This window comes from Lepisma saccharinum, chromosome 8 (assembly GCF_977018435.1).
Source record: "Lepisma saccharinum chromosome 8, izLepSacc3.1, whole genome shotgun sequence".
In the NCBI taxonomy this organism is placed as follows: domain Eukaryota; kingdom Metazoa; phylum Arthropoda; class Insecta; order Zygentoma; family Lepismatidae; genus Lepisma; species Lepisma saccharinum.
Window position 1 is genome coordinate 33,059,176 of NC_139236.1, and position 17,938 is coordinate 33,077,113.

Consider the following 17,938-nt stretch of genomic DNA (forward strand, 5'->3'; position numbering starts at 1 on the left):
CTTCCGACTACCATCTGTTCTCGTCGATGGACCACGCCCTCGCTGAGCAGCACTTCGATACGTGTGCAGACGTCCGAAAATGGCTTGATGAGTGGTTTGCCTCGAAAGAGAAGGACTTTTTTTGGAGTGGTATCCACAAATTGCCCGAGAGGTGGGCAAAATGTGTAGCTTGCAAAGGCAAGTACTTGGAATAAATTTCTTGTTGCTTTCTATAAATAAACCATGTGTTTTTCTGACTACAAAACAGCAGATTTAAGCTTATACACCTGGTATATTATCTGTTGGAAGTTTTGAAGCCGAATTTACATTGATGCTTTATAGTGGGTTTCTAGCTGTGATTTTAGGCTAAGTGTGTAAGTGCCTAGCACGTGAAGTTAGAGGGATTATAATGGCCCCAAAATTAACTATTTTCATTCCAACAGGAGCCATGTGTTCAGCAATATAAGCAAGATACTTTCCCGTTCAGAAGAAGAGCAGGATGACATCAGTGTGAGCATGCATGAGAGTCATCACTCAACATATTCTCAGGTAAAGTACCTCTGCATCTGGAAGGATTCAATTGTAGCCATTGATAATGAGATCTTCCTGTAGTGATTTGTAGCAGTAATGTAAAAAGTTTATGCACAGTCGATTTTTATAGCAAATGGTCACCAATAGATAATAGAAAAGGAGCCAAGCTGAATTATTAAGCACTCTTGCCTTTGGTGGAGGTGGTCCAAGCCACAATCTCCAAAATTTTGGTGTTGACTGAGCATACTTGAAAACAGTCTGAAAATCCATAAACCGTGGCAATGGGACTCAATGTACTGATCACACGTCAACCAATGAAAACTGCTTGGCAGGTCTTGCCCCTCAAATGGCTGTTGCACCACAGAAGTGAGTTTAGGAATTGAGCCAGCAAAGGTATATTGATGTATCAGTACATTGGCAAATTTTCTGATAATTTTACTTTAATTGTTACCTTTTCCATGTAACTTTTCTTCACAGTTCATTTTTGTTTGACAGAGCCAATTGGAGGAAACATTGTCACATAAGTACATTCAACACTTCCTTGAATGTTTGCGTAACCACCATTCTACAATAAGAAAATTAAAAAGATACTAACATGTGGTTCTTGTCTCAAAATGTCAACTTTCTGGTTGTTTCCAGAACTGAAATATTAAAATTTTTGGACAAGAACCACATGTAAGAACCTTTTTTTCCTTTTTCTTACTTAGAAATATTATAATGGCAGTTTACGAAATCCAGCAAAATATTTATATTTGTACATCTCTATACATAACAATATTTTTTATTAATAATGATTTTTTATTATTATTATTGAAGGTAACAAGTTGTGTGGAGACCTTGAAGGATCTTACTCCAGGTGTTGAAATAAAAGCATCTAGTCGGCAAGCAATGGTTGGAAGTCTCACAGACAGCTCAACAGAAACTTTTTGGGAATCAGGGGATGAAGACAGGTAAACATCTAAGAAACTTTCAGTTCGGAATTAATTTTGCACTTAGGAAGAAAGACACTACTATTTATATGGCCAATTTGGAAAGAAGTTGATGTAAGCCGATCTAAGGTTGAAAGAAAAGAATGATCATGCTCTCACATTAATTAACCTTTTGATTTCTGTTGTTCTGTGTTTGTTTTCTAGTATGTAACTGTACAACACTGATTCCTATTCATTTTTCCTTATAGGAATATACCCTGTTCTAGTGTTAATAGAGCTTTAATTGCACTCTGTACTAAATAAGAGTATGCCATGCTAGTTTGTTTTCCATGTTTAATGGCTGTCTTTCTGTATTGTATATTTTATTGATGTGTGTCATTTTCCGTCAGTCCATTAATGTTCTGCCACGTTTGTCAACTAGAATCTTTCTCCAGCACCATGCTCCAGCTGTATTTAATCCCCAGGGTTATTCACAAGTGCTCATTTGGCAGAGGCTGACTGGGACCCAGAGTCAGTTTATGCCAGAAAGAGGTCAGAAAAATTCCTACCTTAGATCAACCACCTCTACTAGAATTGAACCCAAGTCATCTGCATGCCAATCAGGTGCTCTACTGCCTCGACCATTTTGTCTTCCAAAGTAACATATAATGTACATTAATATTTTACTGAGCCGTATGCATAAATCCTTGTAATTGCATAACTTATGCTATGTTACCATTTTTTTTTTCATTTACAGAAACAAAACAAAAACTATAACCATACAGTGTGGGCCTCAGTCTTATCCAAGAATGGTTTATATACATATCGACAACTGTAGGGACCTTGCTGTAAGTAACTTTTAAATTTAATTAATGGTTTCAGTTACATAACATGTTGGCATGCTTGTGTGGTATCTTTGAAGAAAACATATACTTAACATCATGAAGCTGATTCTTGAATGCAGTTTTCAGACATTAAATTTGAAAAGTTGTTTTCATTTGAGGGCAGAGGAGGTCTTGTATAAGAACATGTATTCACTTTGGCAAGCTATGCTCAGAATGAATACTGTATTCCACAAACAAAAGTCCTGTTCTCAGACTGGGTGTAAGATAAGAAGGAAAGAAATACGTAGAATGATGATATAAACTTTTAAGGAAACTTTGGAAACTCTTGTTTGCATCAGGAAGAGGTTGAATTGAGTATAACACAGATGCAAGTGGAAGAAAATTTCAGTATATTTATATTATCCAGATTCTAAAATAAATGTGGACACTGATGTGTGGTGGCTATGTTAAATATTAAGATAAATCTGAATTGTATGTTGTTTTTTTTTACCAGATTACTATTCACTCAGTTTATGATTTTTCTTCAAAAGTACTGCAGCTACAATGTAAGAATTTAACAACATTGTAATATCTCACCACTTTGATCCTGTCCTTACACAGAACTTGAAGTATTATTTATTTTGACACAAGAATTTGGATCTGATGATCCAAACGAGAAATGTGCTGTTTACAAACTAAGTAGTCAATAATGTTATCCTTATTTATTAGGGCTGAGCCGATACCAGTGGTATTGGTATCTGAAACTATTGGTTGGAATTCATCTACCGATACCAGTCGATACTTTTCCTGCCTATTGGTCTATCATGGGGTCCACAAAAAAATGCCACGTCTCACTTTTGCGGAGTTTAATTATACTGGAAATTATGCAAAATTCAAACTTTCTTTTTATTTGCACCAATTTTGCCCAGAAAGGTATATTTTGCTATTACATGAAATCTATTTTAATATTCTGATGAAATTCTTGAATATTCTAAAGCAAATTTCTTGGTAAATTGATGCATATAATTGGAGAAGAATATTTACACATCAATATTGATAAATATTTTGAAAAAAAATAATTATTGCAATTTTCAAGTATCGGTATGGGTGGGAATTGGTAAGAGTATCGGCATCGGTATTAGTTCAAAACTGCTCAGCTCTATTGTTTATATCTGTACATGCATATACTACTGCCCAATTCATGACTCTGAAGACATAATGATCAGACTATTGGAATTTCCGAAAGTGTCGTGGGGAAACAAGGGAGCGCATGCAGCTTGAATTGTAAACCACCAAACACCTTCTTGACAGAGATACAGTATGAGTGCAACCTTCATTGTATGTTCCATGATATTACATTTTCCCACATTGTACACTCAGTCTTCATGCCCAAAAAAGTCATATACTACAACTTGTATAAAATTTCCCTGCATTTAAGGTTTTACACTGTGATCCCCTGAAAAACATAAAATCAAGGTTCCACTGTATTCAGTTTGAATCCTGGGTAAAACTTGAATCTTTTTTGTGTGTTCTCTCACCTCTGCCATCATTTTATTGTAATTATCTTAAAGAAGTAGAAAGTGGCTCAAAGTAAGATACCACATATATTACATTCAAGTAATTGTAAATACTTTATACCTGACATTTATAGTGTTTTTCTTTTCTCACTTTTTTTCAGAACAAAGTATCAAGTGTAACATTCCAGTCTGGACCAAATGCTGATGAATTGTACAAACTTCGTCAGGTAGAAGTGGAGAACAGATCAACTGGATGGGTTAGCTGCCCTGTATTAGGTATAGACTGCTCCATAGTAAATTGAATTCCATAGATTCTGTTTTTAATGTTGTCCTCTGCATGTACGTAAGTGATAATGTCTACATCCAGTACTCTTTACATGCAGTATGGAACACATTCCACAATTGAAGTTCAGGAAGCTTTGAAAGAAGTCATTCTGCTTGCACCCATACCTCATTCTTGTTTATTTTGTACAACTCTTTTCGTTACTGTTTTTGGAATTTAATGCTGATTGCATGCTATAAAATCAAATTACTGACATTGGCAGTGTAAGCATGTACCAGGCTCATTTTTGTTAATTCAGAATAATCATTTGATTATTTTTTTGTGAGATTTGGGTACACCTTTACATCTCTTTAGTGTCATTTTAAGCTGTTAATTGTCAAATGGAGTTTTACAACAACTCGGACATGTTTCCATACAGTTGTTTGGACAATGAAAAGAGTTATGTTTCAGAGTTCTCCTTTGCCATTCTAGAAAGCAGTAAGCAAGGCATTTGTAAAAATGATCGTATAATCTTCTGCAATTGTTTTGAATTAAAGCTTCAGGAACCTTGTTGTGTGGTTGCAAACACCTTGCATGACTGGTAACGTAAGTACTTGCAGCATTGTGCAAAAAGTATGAAGACGATTGTCACATCAGGACAAAGAAGGCTTTGCTCCTCCATAATTTTTTTTTTGCTATTGCCAATGGATCCTTTTAAGGAAAAGAAAGGAATTTTAAGACTCTTCGAAATAGTTCTACTTGCTTTTAGTTTGTGTAAAACAATGTTTTTCTGTAGAATTTTCAATGAAAAATGTAGGTTCAACCAGGGTTTTAACCTGGGTCATTAGCATACTGTACCATTGTTCTACTTAGCTGCTGAACCAGCTCTTGTTTTACCTAATTTTTTAGTTTTGCTGCTTTAACTGTGTACAATTGTCCCTGTCAGTGATACCATAATGCAATCTGTTGCCTTTGAAACACTGATGACATCGACAGTGCCTAATTTCTCCCAGTGTAGAGTTGTAAATTACGTTACTAAGGTAATAGGTTTTTCCATTGAAAGTTTCCACTCCAGGTAATCATGCACATGAGTTTAGTTCTTTCAGGTGTAGAATATAAATCTGTTGGTATATGGTACATCAATTCTACATTGAGTGCACTTAAGTTCATTCCTAAAAGAGGATAATTAGTATCCACAAGATTAGGTGTATTATTCAGAAACGTGAATAGTTTTACTTTTATTTTGTAGATCCTCGGCATATGGTGGTTCGTCTTGAACTTAAGGGGCCTGACAATTCTCTTCGTCTGCGGCAAATAAGGGTGCTTGGTGAAGTTGAAGGAGAAAGCCTAAAACTTGGGCGACAGCACAGTGCCCTTACAATCCAGCAGAGGAACTGTGAATCAGAAACTCTTAAAGTTTTCAGATTAATAACATCTCAGGTAAGTAGATTTGTGAAGTGAAACACCAGTGCTTTTTCCCCTAGTGGTATTCCCTGCATTTTAAAGTTTTTCTACTTGGTACAATGGAACACTATGCTGGCACCTTTGTTCATAGATGCAAATGGAAAGTAATATTTGTGTGTGAGTGTGTTGTGTATTAATGAAAGAAAGTAGTGATGGGCCTGATTTCGTACTCTATCTGTATCATTCAATATAGGCATATTGGTGCATCGGGTAATCAGTAAAATTACCAATATATTGACCGATCTGATATATCTATAAATATCATACAATTTTGTGCAATATTGTTCCATTTTGTTCTAATTCTTATGAATATAAACATATAATCTCCATTCCATACTTTTTTTTAAAGTAAAGGTTTAATTATGCAACTTCTTTTGTATTGTATTGCAAAAGCTTGATCGGTATCGGCCCATCACTAAAAAAAATTAGATACATAAATATTGTGTAGATAAAGTTCCATATTTCCACATTACAGAAACTTGTGAAATTTTATCTACACATTACTTCATGTCATTTACTGCACCAAACAATGAATAGATAAATGAATACTTGCATACTCATCACACTTTTTTTTTCAAAACTAGTATGATTAATGTTGCATCAATATTGTTTGTGTCACCATTGTAAGCTGACAAAGAGTACCAAAGTCTTTCCTCTCAGGAAAATTAGCACTGTAAAATACTGTTTCAAATATTCTTAGGTATTTTTGGATTTGGTATTTTCTACATATGCTGGAATTTTTCTGTATCTTGTTGACAACATATGATATGCATGATTATAATTATGGTTAGTTTCCAATGTCTCCGTAGCCTGGATGAAAAATTACTTGAAGCCTTGCCTCCTGGTGTGGTCCCCTATGGTTTGTAGTTTGTGTTAGGTCACATTTTAATTTGATGCATTGTTGTCAAACCATTCTTGAATACTTTTGCTTTCACACAGCTTACATTACTCTCTTTCATAAAATTTTAATTCTCTGCAAAGTTCTATGATGTGTTCGTGTCCTGTGTTTAATCTAAACATGAGGATTGCTTTCTTTAAATGTTATTCTCAATACTTCTTCCAAGGTTTCTTTATATTTGATCAGTAATTTCCTTGTGACAGCTCGGAAACTGTTTTGTACATATTCCTTTAATTTTTTTTTTAGTTAGGTGGGTAATTCATAACATATTTTCTTATTTTCTTATAACCAGGGAACAGAGTTATATGTAAATACATATTTATGTATGAAGCTGAAGTCAGTTATATTTTGTATTATCTTTGCGCATCATGTTATGTAGAAAAAAGTTCATTTCTTTCCATATTTGTACATATATTAAGTTTGGTTCGTATTTTACATATTGTAGTTATTTTTACATATTTTTTCCGTATTTCAGAACATTTCTCAACATATACTCCATATTTGCACAATAACTACATGTGCCCATGTGACCGAAAGAGTTAGGTGATTTCTTGTGAATAACTAAGTCCGAAGCAATGTTAAACAAACTAAAGTGTACGACCCTTTTTTATACACTACAATTGTGTTAATTGCAAGTTTTCTATCATCCGAACAATAATTAATGTATTTCTTTTCTTTTCTTCACCTCCCAACTTTACTTTTGCTATTGAAAAACGCTTGAAATTCCTGTTTATTTACAATTGTTGTTAACAATAGAGAATGAGGGCTCAAGCATCACGAATGGTTGTTACAAACATATTGGCAAAGTTAACTTGAGCAAATATTGCAAATTTGAAATATACCCCCATTACTTTTTGCGAGATTAAAAGCATTTTTAATCAATGTAAATCTATCTCGAGACAACAGAAGGAAATTCATGTTCAAACACTTACAATTTTGTGTTGTTTTACAATTAATGTCAGTGTTAGTGCACTGTATTTTATGTAGCTCGTGTAGTGTCACACGAAAAGAAAAATATAATTTTTCACAATTTTAAGTCCATATTTAACTCCATATTTTGGTGAAAATAAGTAAATATGTATTTACATATTTAGCACATTTTTACTATGTATAAATCCATTCACTTTTTATAACAGTACTTTACATGTGTGTACAAACAGAGAGAGAGAGAGACAGGGAGAATGGATCGAATATCAGAGAAACTTATTTTTTATTTTTGAGGTAATGCAGTCTTCAACTGCAGGTTGATAGCAAACAGTGTTGTTGATTTCAGTAAATATTTTATTAAGTTGTATTTGTTGGTTTATCATTGCAGGTGTTTGGAAAACTGATTCTTGGAGAGCTGCCAGTTGAGGCTGCAGAAGAGGGGAAGGAAGATGGGAAGGCAGAGTGCAGCAATGACCTGAAGGAGCATATGGTGGGAATCCTATTCAGCAGGAGCAAATTAACGCATCTTCAGAAACAGGTTAGCCCATTGGACATAATTACTTTGGAGCATCATGCACTTGTGAGCAATATTAGACAGTAAATTGTAACTTTCTGGTGTTTACGTTCCTTCTCCTCGCTCAGAAGCAGAGAAGCAAATAAGTTTGTGCTGAATCAGTCGAAGTGAGCTGATATAAGGGATGTTCAAAGAAGTTATTAAGCCTTCTTCAACTGCCACCCAGACAGACACACTTCTCCCATCATTTGATGCGGTTGTTGGTACTCTTCTTGTCGAACTCCCCAGGGCAGGCCTTCAGCCTGAACTGAACCTCAGTATTCAGTGTGTCATCATTTGGGAAGTGCTTGGCATTCAAGAATAAAGAATGCTTCCCAGTTTATGCACATTGCACAGTGTTTTGGATTCCACTTTAAACTGTATGCCCAGTCTCGATTAGCTTTTCTGTGCATAAAGTGAACTTAAAACCAAACTTTAACTTAAAAATAGTTGGCCTTCGTAGCAGAGTGGCTAGCACATCGTGCTATGATGCCAGGGGTCCCAGGTTCGAATCCTGGCCTGGGCATGGATGTTTGTGAGTGTCCATTCATCAATTTCATATCATCACTCATCCCCATCTTCGCAAATTAGCCAATAGTAGCACAAAAAGCGAAGTAAAATAAAGCAATCAAACTCAAAAATAACAACAGGGAAGGAAGCTGGTGGACATCTAATGCTGACAGGTTTTGAGAGATGGGGATGGAGAAGAATTTGAAAATATATTCCACTTTTTTTTATGGGAGGTATTCTGCATAAACATGTCTTCATGTACTTAATGTAAAACTGTCAAAGTGAACTGATTGCAACCAGATACTTTATCTAGCTGATTTAGTTTGAATGATCATCTTCTTACTTGTTCACTTCCAGGTCTGTGTGCACATTGTTCAGGCTATTAGGAAAGAAGCAAGCCGTGTACGAGAGGAATGGGAGTCTCTCCTGTGCTCTGGTCCAATGCCGATGGAGGAACTCCCAAAGTCTGCAGACACCTACTGCTTCGAGATGCTTTCCATGGTTTTGGCATTAAGTGGAAGCAGTGTAGGCAGAGCATATCTCTCGCACCAGTATGGACTTCTCCGTGATTTACTGAGCTTGCTTCATACAGGATCAGCCAGGGTTCAAAGACAGGTTAGTTTCGGACATGTGCCTTGCTTCCTTGGTGACTGAGCACATCAAGTTGTCCCATTCTCAGTACCATAGGTTCCAGGTTCAACTCGCAGTCTGGGCGTTTGTGCTCCATTGTGAGTGCCATTTGCCTATTTCATCTAATCAACATTTGTCTTTATTGTCACAGTTAGTTAAAAGTAGCAGAAAAGAAATGCAAAATATGAAAGAATACAATACAAATATCACATGCACTAGGTAAATTCTACATTGTTGTGTAGGATGTGTGAGAGTGGTTATCCAGGGTAAGGAATGCATGTGTTATTTTTATGTTTGTTCTCGCTCCTTCATCAGTCATTTCATCATCATGATTGGAGAAGAAAAAGAAACAGATAATAAAATCACGAAAATACAAATACAATTATGAAGGCCGCGGTGGCTCAGTCGGTAACGCGTCTGACTACCATGCTCAAGGTCCCGGGTTCGATCCCCGGCCGGTTCAAATCCGGGAACTTTTCTAACGGTGAAAGCGGCCCCGGCGCCCACCCAGCGTCGAATAACATGGGTACCTGGGGGAAACCCTGGGGGGTAAAGGCGGTCAGGGGCGTGATGCTGATCACATCACCCCCACTCACGACCGGATCAAGAAAGTGTGGGGCGTTACCCCTACACCCCCTATACGCCTTCATGGCGTGGTGCTATGCACAGGGGAACACTTTACTTTACTTTATTATGAAGTGAGTCAGAAGTACTGTCTTTCCTGTCACTAGAATATGGAACTCATAATGAACATTTCATTAGTGTTCATATTATGGGAATGATAGAGACTCGTAGTAAATAATTACAGAGAAATAGTACTCGCGTTTTCTGCAAAGCTGCTTTTAGTTTGTTATATTAATTTCGGTGGTCACTGCCACCATCCTCGTTGGAACTTTTTTTTTGAAGTCTGAAAGGACTTCATTGACTATTTTGTTTTTTGTTAATAATTAAGCCATGTGTGCATAGAACATATTATGAAATTAAATAGATTTTAGACATTTACTATTCCTGTATGGAAGAGGAAAAGTGTTTCTTAATCATAATTCATGTAACAAATTTTCTTTTTGTTAATGGAGTTAATGTAACATTATATAACAGTTGTATATATTCTTTGACAAAGGCACGTGTAATTATCAGTAAACAGAAAAATGTGTAATGTTTCTTTTACTACATTACCATATTTTGCCCTAGCTCCTTTGCATAGAGTAAAGAAAGATACTCAACACTAGGCTATATGAACCTTTCCCAGGTAGGAATATAAAGTGAAGGCCTTATTTGAACCTTCGGAAGATTTTTATTTCTTAGTTTTTCAATGATTAAGACTTTCTTTTTACACTTTAGATTACAAATATTTTAGATTGTTTCCATTCAGTGTTGTCAGCTTAGCCTCAGCCCTGGTCCTGCTCTGACCCTCTATATGCTTCTTCATGTCTGTGGATTGTTCATCACTTGCTGAAGAAACTTCTGTCTTAATTATATTCACTGTACCATTGCTAGAGCTATCACCATGAAAACAGTCCAGTCAAGGTCACACCACCCAGCTACAGTGTTGCCAATAAGGAACAATTTCAACCGACGAAATCAACCGCATATGTACAACGTGCGAAGTGTTGGCTGAGTAGTTTAGAAGAAGTGTGGCAACCCTGGAGGGCCAGGGGTGTGGAGGAGGCAAGGAAAAGCTCCAACCTTGACTTAACTGTTTTCGTGGTCAGAGCTTTAGCAGATTTCGTTGCTTCTATTTCACCAGGCTGATGTCCATAATTGCATTCTTAGTAGATTTCACATCTCTTCTGAACTTCTAAATGCAGTTACTTACGTGAAATTTAGAAGATTTCGTACTTCCGCGTTGCACAATTTAATAGTTCAATCCTATTAATTTCGAAGATCCACTGTCTTCATTCACAAAAGGGTACGGCGTTTGAAGCGGAGATGATACCGCGTCACTACATTGTTTGTTCCCGGGCAGCGGTGGTTGCGATTTTTCCCGTTCGGCAGCACTGGCGCGCGCATCTTGGTTTGTGTCGTCTGCTTCCTGTTGTCCAGTGGCGTTGTCAGTTGGGGGTTGGGGGGCTGGGCATGGTTGCTCGGTAATGTGCCGTTCCTGTTCCCCACGTGGCTGGAGGGGGTCGAGTATGTGCATAGCATCTTTTCTTTTTCAGGTCGGGGATCTTTCTGAGGACAGGGTGCCAAGTTGGGTGTGCTTGCCCATTGTCCAGGTTTAGTGCTGGTTTCTGCTGGATGATGGCATGGGTTTCTTTGATGGTGTTTTCTATGACAGAGCCGGTTGGGTGAAGTATGGATATGGAGGAGATGGTGTGGTTAGTGGAGTGGAGGTGTTGGGAGAGGCCTGATTTAGGTGTGTCGTTTTTGGCATCTTTTACATGTTCGTTAATCCGTTCTTAGACGGTGCGGATGGTTCTGCCAATGTAGGTGTTGTGGCATTGGCATGTGGTCTTGTAGACACCGGGGGATGCAAGTTTGGGTAGGTAGTATCTCTTGAAGTTGGGTAGTGCCCTTCCGATTTGGGATATGGGTTTGTGTGCTACTCGGATGTTGAAGGGTTTGAGGGCCTTGGCAAATTTTCCAGATGTGGTGGGGTGGTAGGGGAAGGTGATCCATTTGGGTTTAGGATTTTGGTTCGGGTTATCTCTGTTTCTTGGGTGTCTGAACTGGGATTCTGTTTTTGCGCACCACATGGATAGTTGGCGCTCGGTGTAACCGTTGTTTAGGCCTATTTCCGTTACGCACGCTATTTCATCTTGCAGGTCATCTTCTGTGCAGCTGTGTGTGAATGCTCTTCTGTAAAAGTTCATCCATACTCCAGCTTTCTGTTTTGGTGGGTGGTTGGATTTTGCATGGATATACTGGGTGCCCGAACCTGGTTTCCTGTATACGGATGTGACGAACTTGTCTTGGAGTCGTCGGATGCTGAGGTCGAGAAAGTTGAGGTGGCCATTTTGTTCCCTTTCAACGGTGAAGTTTATGTTGGGATGTATGTTATTGAGGGCAGTTAGGAGATGGGTTAGGTCCTCTTCCTGTTTGTAAATGACTATGGTGCCATCGGCATATCTTTTGTATCTTATATGAGCAAACTCTGGTTGGGTGAGAATTGACTTCTCGGCCACATGCAGCACTATGTTGGATAGGGGTGCGGAAAGGGGGTTGACCATTGCTAGGCCCCCTGTCTGGTGGAAGAAACTGTCCTCGAACTGGAAATAGTTGTGGGTGATGCAGGCTTGTAGAAGGTTGCATATTTCATCAGTTACAAATGGGGGCGTGCTATTGCTGAGTAGCCATGTTCTGGTGGAGTCAAGTGCAAGGCTGATCGGAATGGAGGAGTACATGTCCACGATCAGCCTTGCACTTGACTCCACCAGAACATGGCTACTCAGCAATAGCACGCCCCCATTTGTAACTGATGAAATATGCAACCTTCTACAAGCCTGCATCACCCACAACTATTTCCAGTTCGAGGACAGTTTCTTCCACCAGACAGGGGGCCTAGCAATGGTCAACCCCCTTTCCGCACCCCTATCCAACATAGTGCTGCATGTGGCCGAGAAGTCAATTCTCACCCAACCAGAGTTTGCTCATATAAGATACAAAAGATATGCCGATGACACCATAGTCATTTACAAACAGGAAGAGGACCTAACCCATCTCCTAACTGCCCTCAATAACATACATCCCAACATAAACTTCACCGTTGAAAGGGAACAAAATGGCCACCTCAACTTTCTCGACCTCAGCATCCGACGACTCCAAGACAAGTTCGTCACATCCGTATACAGGAAACCAGGTTCGGGCACCCAGTATATCCATGCAAAATCCAACCACCCACCAAAACAGAAAGCTGGAGTATGGATGAACTTTTACAGGAGAGCATTCACACACAGCTGCACAGAAGATGACCTGCAAGATGAAATAGCGTGCGTAACGGAAATAGGCCTAAACAACGGTTACACCGAGCGCCAACTATCCATGTGGTGCTCAAAAACAGAAGCTCAGTTCAGACACCCAAGAAACAGAGATAACCCGAACCAAAATCCTAAACCCAAATGGATCGCCTTTCCCTACCACCCCACCACATCTGGAAAATTTGCCAAGGCCCTCAAACCCTTCAACATCCGAGTAGCACACAAACCCATATCCCAAATCGGAAGGGCACTACCCAACTTCAAGAGATACTACCTACCCAAACTTGCATCCCCCGGTGTCTACAAGACCACATGCCATGGCAGAACCATCCGCACCGTCTAAGAACGGATTAACGAACATGTAAAAGATGCCAAAAACGACACACCTAAATCAGGCCTCTCCCAACACCTCCACTCCACTAACCACACCATCTCCTCCATATCCATACTTCACCCAACCGGCTCTGTCATAGAAAACACCATCAAAGAAACCCATGCCATCATCCAGCAGAAACCAGCACTAAACCTGGACAATGGGCAAGCACACCCAACTTGGCACCCTGTCCTCAGAAAGATCCCCGACCTGAAAAAGAAAAGATGCTATGCACATACTCGACCCCCCTCCAGCCACGCGGGGAACAGGAACGGCACATTACCGAGCAACCATGCCCAGCCCCCCAACCCCCAACTGACAACGCCACTGGACAACAGGAAGCAGACGACACAAACCAAGATGCGCGCGCCAGTGCTGCCGAACGGGAAAAATCGCAACCACCGCCGCCCGGGAACAAACAATGTAGTGACGCGGTACCATCTCCGCTTCAAACGCCGTACCCTTTTGTGAATGAAGACAGTGGATCTTCGAAATTAATAGGATTGAACCATTAAATTGTGCAACGCGGAAGTACGAAATCTTCTAAATTTCACGTAAGTAATTTTAAACCGCGTTTACCGCAACCACCATGAATTCTAAATGCAGGTTGGCAGTTGGCAATTAGCAGGCTGAAGTTTTTATCAGTGATATCATAACATGTATGAACCTTTTTAAACAAATTAAGAAAGAACAGATAAAAAAATTCTGCTTGAACTATTGATCTGAAGTTTTGTAACTCTGAAGTTTGTAAATTATCAAACAAATAGAATGTCTTTAAACTTCTTATATTATTTTTTTAACAGATTGAAACAATCTTTTTGACAAATATCATTAACTTGATTATAAAGCAACTGGGATATTACGAAAGCTGTCAGTCACTAAAAGTAATTCTATTACATTATTATAATCAATCCTTATAGCATAAGTTTTAATTTTTACCCTAGGTGACATCTCTGCTGCGACGAATGTTGCCTGAAATCTCACCGGCTACTTTAGGAAATGTTTTGAACATAGAGAGACTTCCACCAGCTGATTTCAGTATCGTGTCTGCAGCAAACAAGGCCCCTGTGGAGCCAGAACCACCATTTGATATTCACAGGTATGTATTAGTGATCGTAAAGTGATACTACTTATTTGTGGAGGGCCAAGTATTTGTTTCATGGAAGCATTTGCTAATGTTGTAGATTTGACACTGTCAGGGTGTCATTTTGTTTAAGTTGGTATTGGGCAAAGTAAATAAGTTCAAGAATTGTGCCCAATGAATTTTGTTTAGACTAATTGTCAGCCCAAGCAATATTTCTTTTTACATAATTTGTGTGTATGATCATGTTTTTTTAATCAAGGAAGGGTGAAAATTAGGGACTGATTCTGTGAGTCAAAGTTCATTTACATTAGCAAACAGTACTGCTGGTCTAGGTTAACGTATGACATAATTGTTTTTCTATTTTAGACCAACATTTTTTTCAAATAATTAAATTAGATCATGTGTTTTTATGTGAGAATTTTTTGTAGCTTTTATATATGTGGTCAGTCAGGAAATAAATACTATTTACATTGTTTAATGTAACATCTGAGCTATAATCCAAGTAGGAGCCAAACTTATTCCCGGTATCCACGGTCATTAGTATAATATTTTGGTATGTCTGCAACACTTTTTTTATTGTATGGCACTGTATTGCACTATCTATATTGCACTAAACCAAAATAATGTTAATTTTCTTCTAGTCTAATCAGATAATAGAATGAAAAAGTAACAACTTCCCTTGTGAATTTTTACTGAATTTCTTGTTAAGGATAATTATTGTTATTGCTAATACTATCATGTACAAATGCATCTCAAAACCCCATATATGTTTTGACATTGAATATGTTAGTTTCTGACTGCAATCATTTCTTACAGAGTGGGAATTCTGGATGTGTTCCTGAGTTGCATAGCAAAAGCTCTGACAGTGCAGGTTAAAATGAAAGGAAAAGATGCTTCGGGCAAAGGAGTGACCACAGTCTCCCTTGCTACATCGATCCATCCTCGTGACTATGTCGGCAGCAGGTGGTGGCTCAGAGGATGCATGACTCGCAAGCTGGCAGAAGTGATCATCCAGCTGCTGAAGGATATGGCTGTTGTAAGTAGTTTGCCTGAGGAGGTATCATGTTGTCATGAGCATGAATCTGTTAGCTGTTTGCCTATTGAAGTGTTTGCACATCTATCTTACTCTTAAGGTGTAGTATACTGTGATGTGTATTTTCGTAAACTTAATGCAAGAAATACAAAGAGCCCAGCATGGGAAGGGGGTCACAATTTGAGCAAGAAGTAACAAATCACTAAGATGCCATGGTAGTAAGATGTGATCATATTTATACCTTTGTGATATGGATAATTGAAATAATAACACAGGAACAGGCCATGGTCGTGGAAAATGCATGTTAGGTAAGATTTACATATCACTGGCTGAATACTATTTCGTCGCATGTTCTGACCTCGCAGGAGATCTGATTAAAGTTTGATGTATATGGGTTTTGAATGCACTACAAGATTTCCACAAACATTTATTAATGTTGATAATTCACGCCATTTGACTGTTGCCTCGGAACATGATGCATTAACTTGTATGGAACGCAATAATGACAAAAAGTGGAAATACGATAAAACAGTATTCAGCCAGCGATATTCCATTCATTGCAAGAAATCCAGAATTCAAATCAAACATATTTTGGATAGTGAAGAACAGTTATGGGGAAAATTACTGTAAAATATCATGCAGACATCCATGAATAATAATAATATAAGTAATATGCTTTTTAGAAGCTTAAAATTTATTTATTTAATACCTGTACACAAACACACAACTTGTTTGTCGAAAATATGGATCAGATTTCAATTGTAATTTTTAAATGTAGTAAGTGAACTTTAGCCTGTGCAGATTGTGTGCATAGTCATAATGCAAATAATATTTTAAGAGTTTTAAATGAAGAATTTTGGGTGCATCAATGTGCCTAGAAAGTGAAGTAGTTTAACCACTACAGGTATAGTTCTTATTAATAATATTACATATTTGTACGAGGTTGGTGAATGCTAGTGGCCGCGGTGGCTCAGTCGGTAACGCGTCTGACTACCATGCTCAAGGTCCCGGGTTCGACCCCCGGCCGGTTCAAATCCGGGAACTTTTCTAACGGTGAAAGCGGCCCCGGCGCCCACCCAGCGTCGAATAACATGGGTACCTGGGGGAAACCCTGGGGGGTAAAGGCGGTCAGGGGCGTGATGCTGATCACATCACCCCCACACACGACCGGATCAAGAAAGTGTGGGGCGTTACCCCCACACCCCCTATACGCCTTCATGGCGTGGTGCTATGCACAGGGGAACACTTTACCTTTTTTTGGTGAATGCTATAGATAGAAGAATGACAGATCATGTAAATAAAATGTAACTATTGCAGTAATTGCAGTAAGATATTTATATTTTAATATTCATTGAATTATTCATATTCATTTTAAATACATGAAGTGCAGGAATATAATAATAAAATGCTAATGTCATGGACCTGACAAATATGAGTGTTATAAATAATATATTTATTTCCAGGGAAGGTTGTCAGAAGCATGGGCGAATGTTACCAAAGGAGCTGTGGCAGAGAACATCCTTAATCTTACAAAATTGGATGACACCTACAGAAATCCCACTGACTGTCTCCGAACACCAACTCTATGGCTGGCATTAGCATCCCTGTGTGTTTTAGATCGTGATCATGTTGAGAGGTTGTCATCAGGACAGTGGAGTGGGTGTGCTGATGGACAGCCAACTCCACCTAGAGTAAGTAGATGTCATGATTAGATAGATAGATAATTGATTGGATAAAAGAATCATTCGGAAAGTAAAGAACATTTCACCGTAGGAAGATATTTTTTGATAATGTTCCAGATACAGAACATGCATGCTTTCCCACATACCTTGTCTTCAACATTGAGGCACTTGTCGTACCTCGATACCAGTTTAACTATTCCCTCCTTGTACCATGTGGCCACCTGGCAATTCAGCCAGTTCATGACAGCATCTTGTAGGTTCTCATCACCTGCAATGCATTTAACAGCAGGGTTTTCCTTTATCTTTGAAAAGAGGTAAAGTCCGAAGCTGGGATTCTCTTGTATGATGTCCACCTTTTGTTTCAGTTCATACTTGATGACAGAGGATTGCCCTGATTGCTCAACATTATGAACATCTGTTTGCTCATTCTTGTACATTATGCATCATTTCCGGACATTTGTCACATTCAGCATAGATTGCAACAAGTCTCCGATGCATGTTCCTGGGTCTAACAATTTTCACCAGAAAGGAATCATGCCACACAACTCAGTCAGCAGGCTTTGCAATTGGCATGTTCGTTGTTAGAGCTCGTTACATGCACCACAGGAATAGGTTGGCAGCACTAACTGCACCAGGCAACTATCTACATGACACTGAACACAGCGAATGAGTGCCAGGCTGCAACGAAACATCTGCGCTAGCTGTATGCTCAAACATTCTTTTCTTTCTGAGCAGCATACGTACAAAGAATTCGAATTCTGGTGCAGAAATGCAACATACAAGATTTCTTTATGCAAATAGGAATACATAATGTGAATAGATGTCATTTATTGAGGATAAGGGCAA

General features: G+C 38.6%; 1 protein-coding gene across 1 annotated transcript in view; it reads left to right on the top strand.

The window, feature by feature from the left end:
* Positions 1 to 17,938, top strand: part of hiw (MYC binding protein highwire) — a 529,247-nt gene that overhangs the window by 482,668 nt on the left and 28,641 nt on the right. The window contains exons 56-65 of the mRNA XM_083126444.1: positions 423 to 528; positions 1,327 to 1,460; positions 2,176 to 2,266; positions 3,921 to 4,035; positions 5,271 to 5,461; positions 7,699 to 7,848; positions 8,731 to 8,988; positions 14,238 to 14,392; positions 15,194 to 15,413; positions 16,874 to 17,101. Coding sequence (XP_082982570.1) covers positions 423 to 528; positions 1,327 to 1,460; positions 2,176 to 2,266; positions 3,921 to 4,035; positions 5,271 to 5,461; positions 7,699 to 7,848; positions 8,731 to 8,988; positions 14,238 to 14,392; positions 15,194 to 15,413; positions 16,874 to 17,101 — 1,648 coding nt within the window. The remainder of the gene's footprint in view (positions 1 to 422; positions 529 to 1,326; positions 1,461 to 2,175; positions 2,267 to 3,920; positions 4,036 to 5,270; positions 5,462 to 7,698; positions 7,849 to 8,730; positions 8,989 to 14,237; positions 14,393 to 15,193; positions 15,414 to 16,873; positions 17,102 to 17,938) is intronic.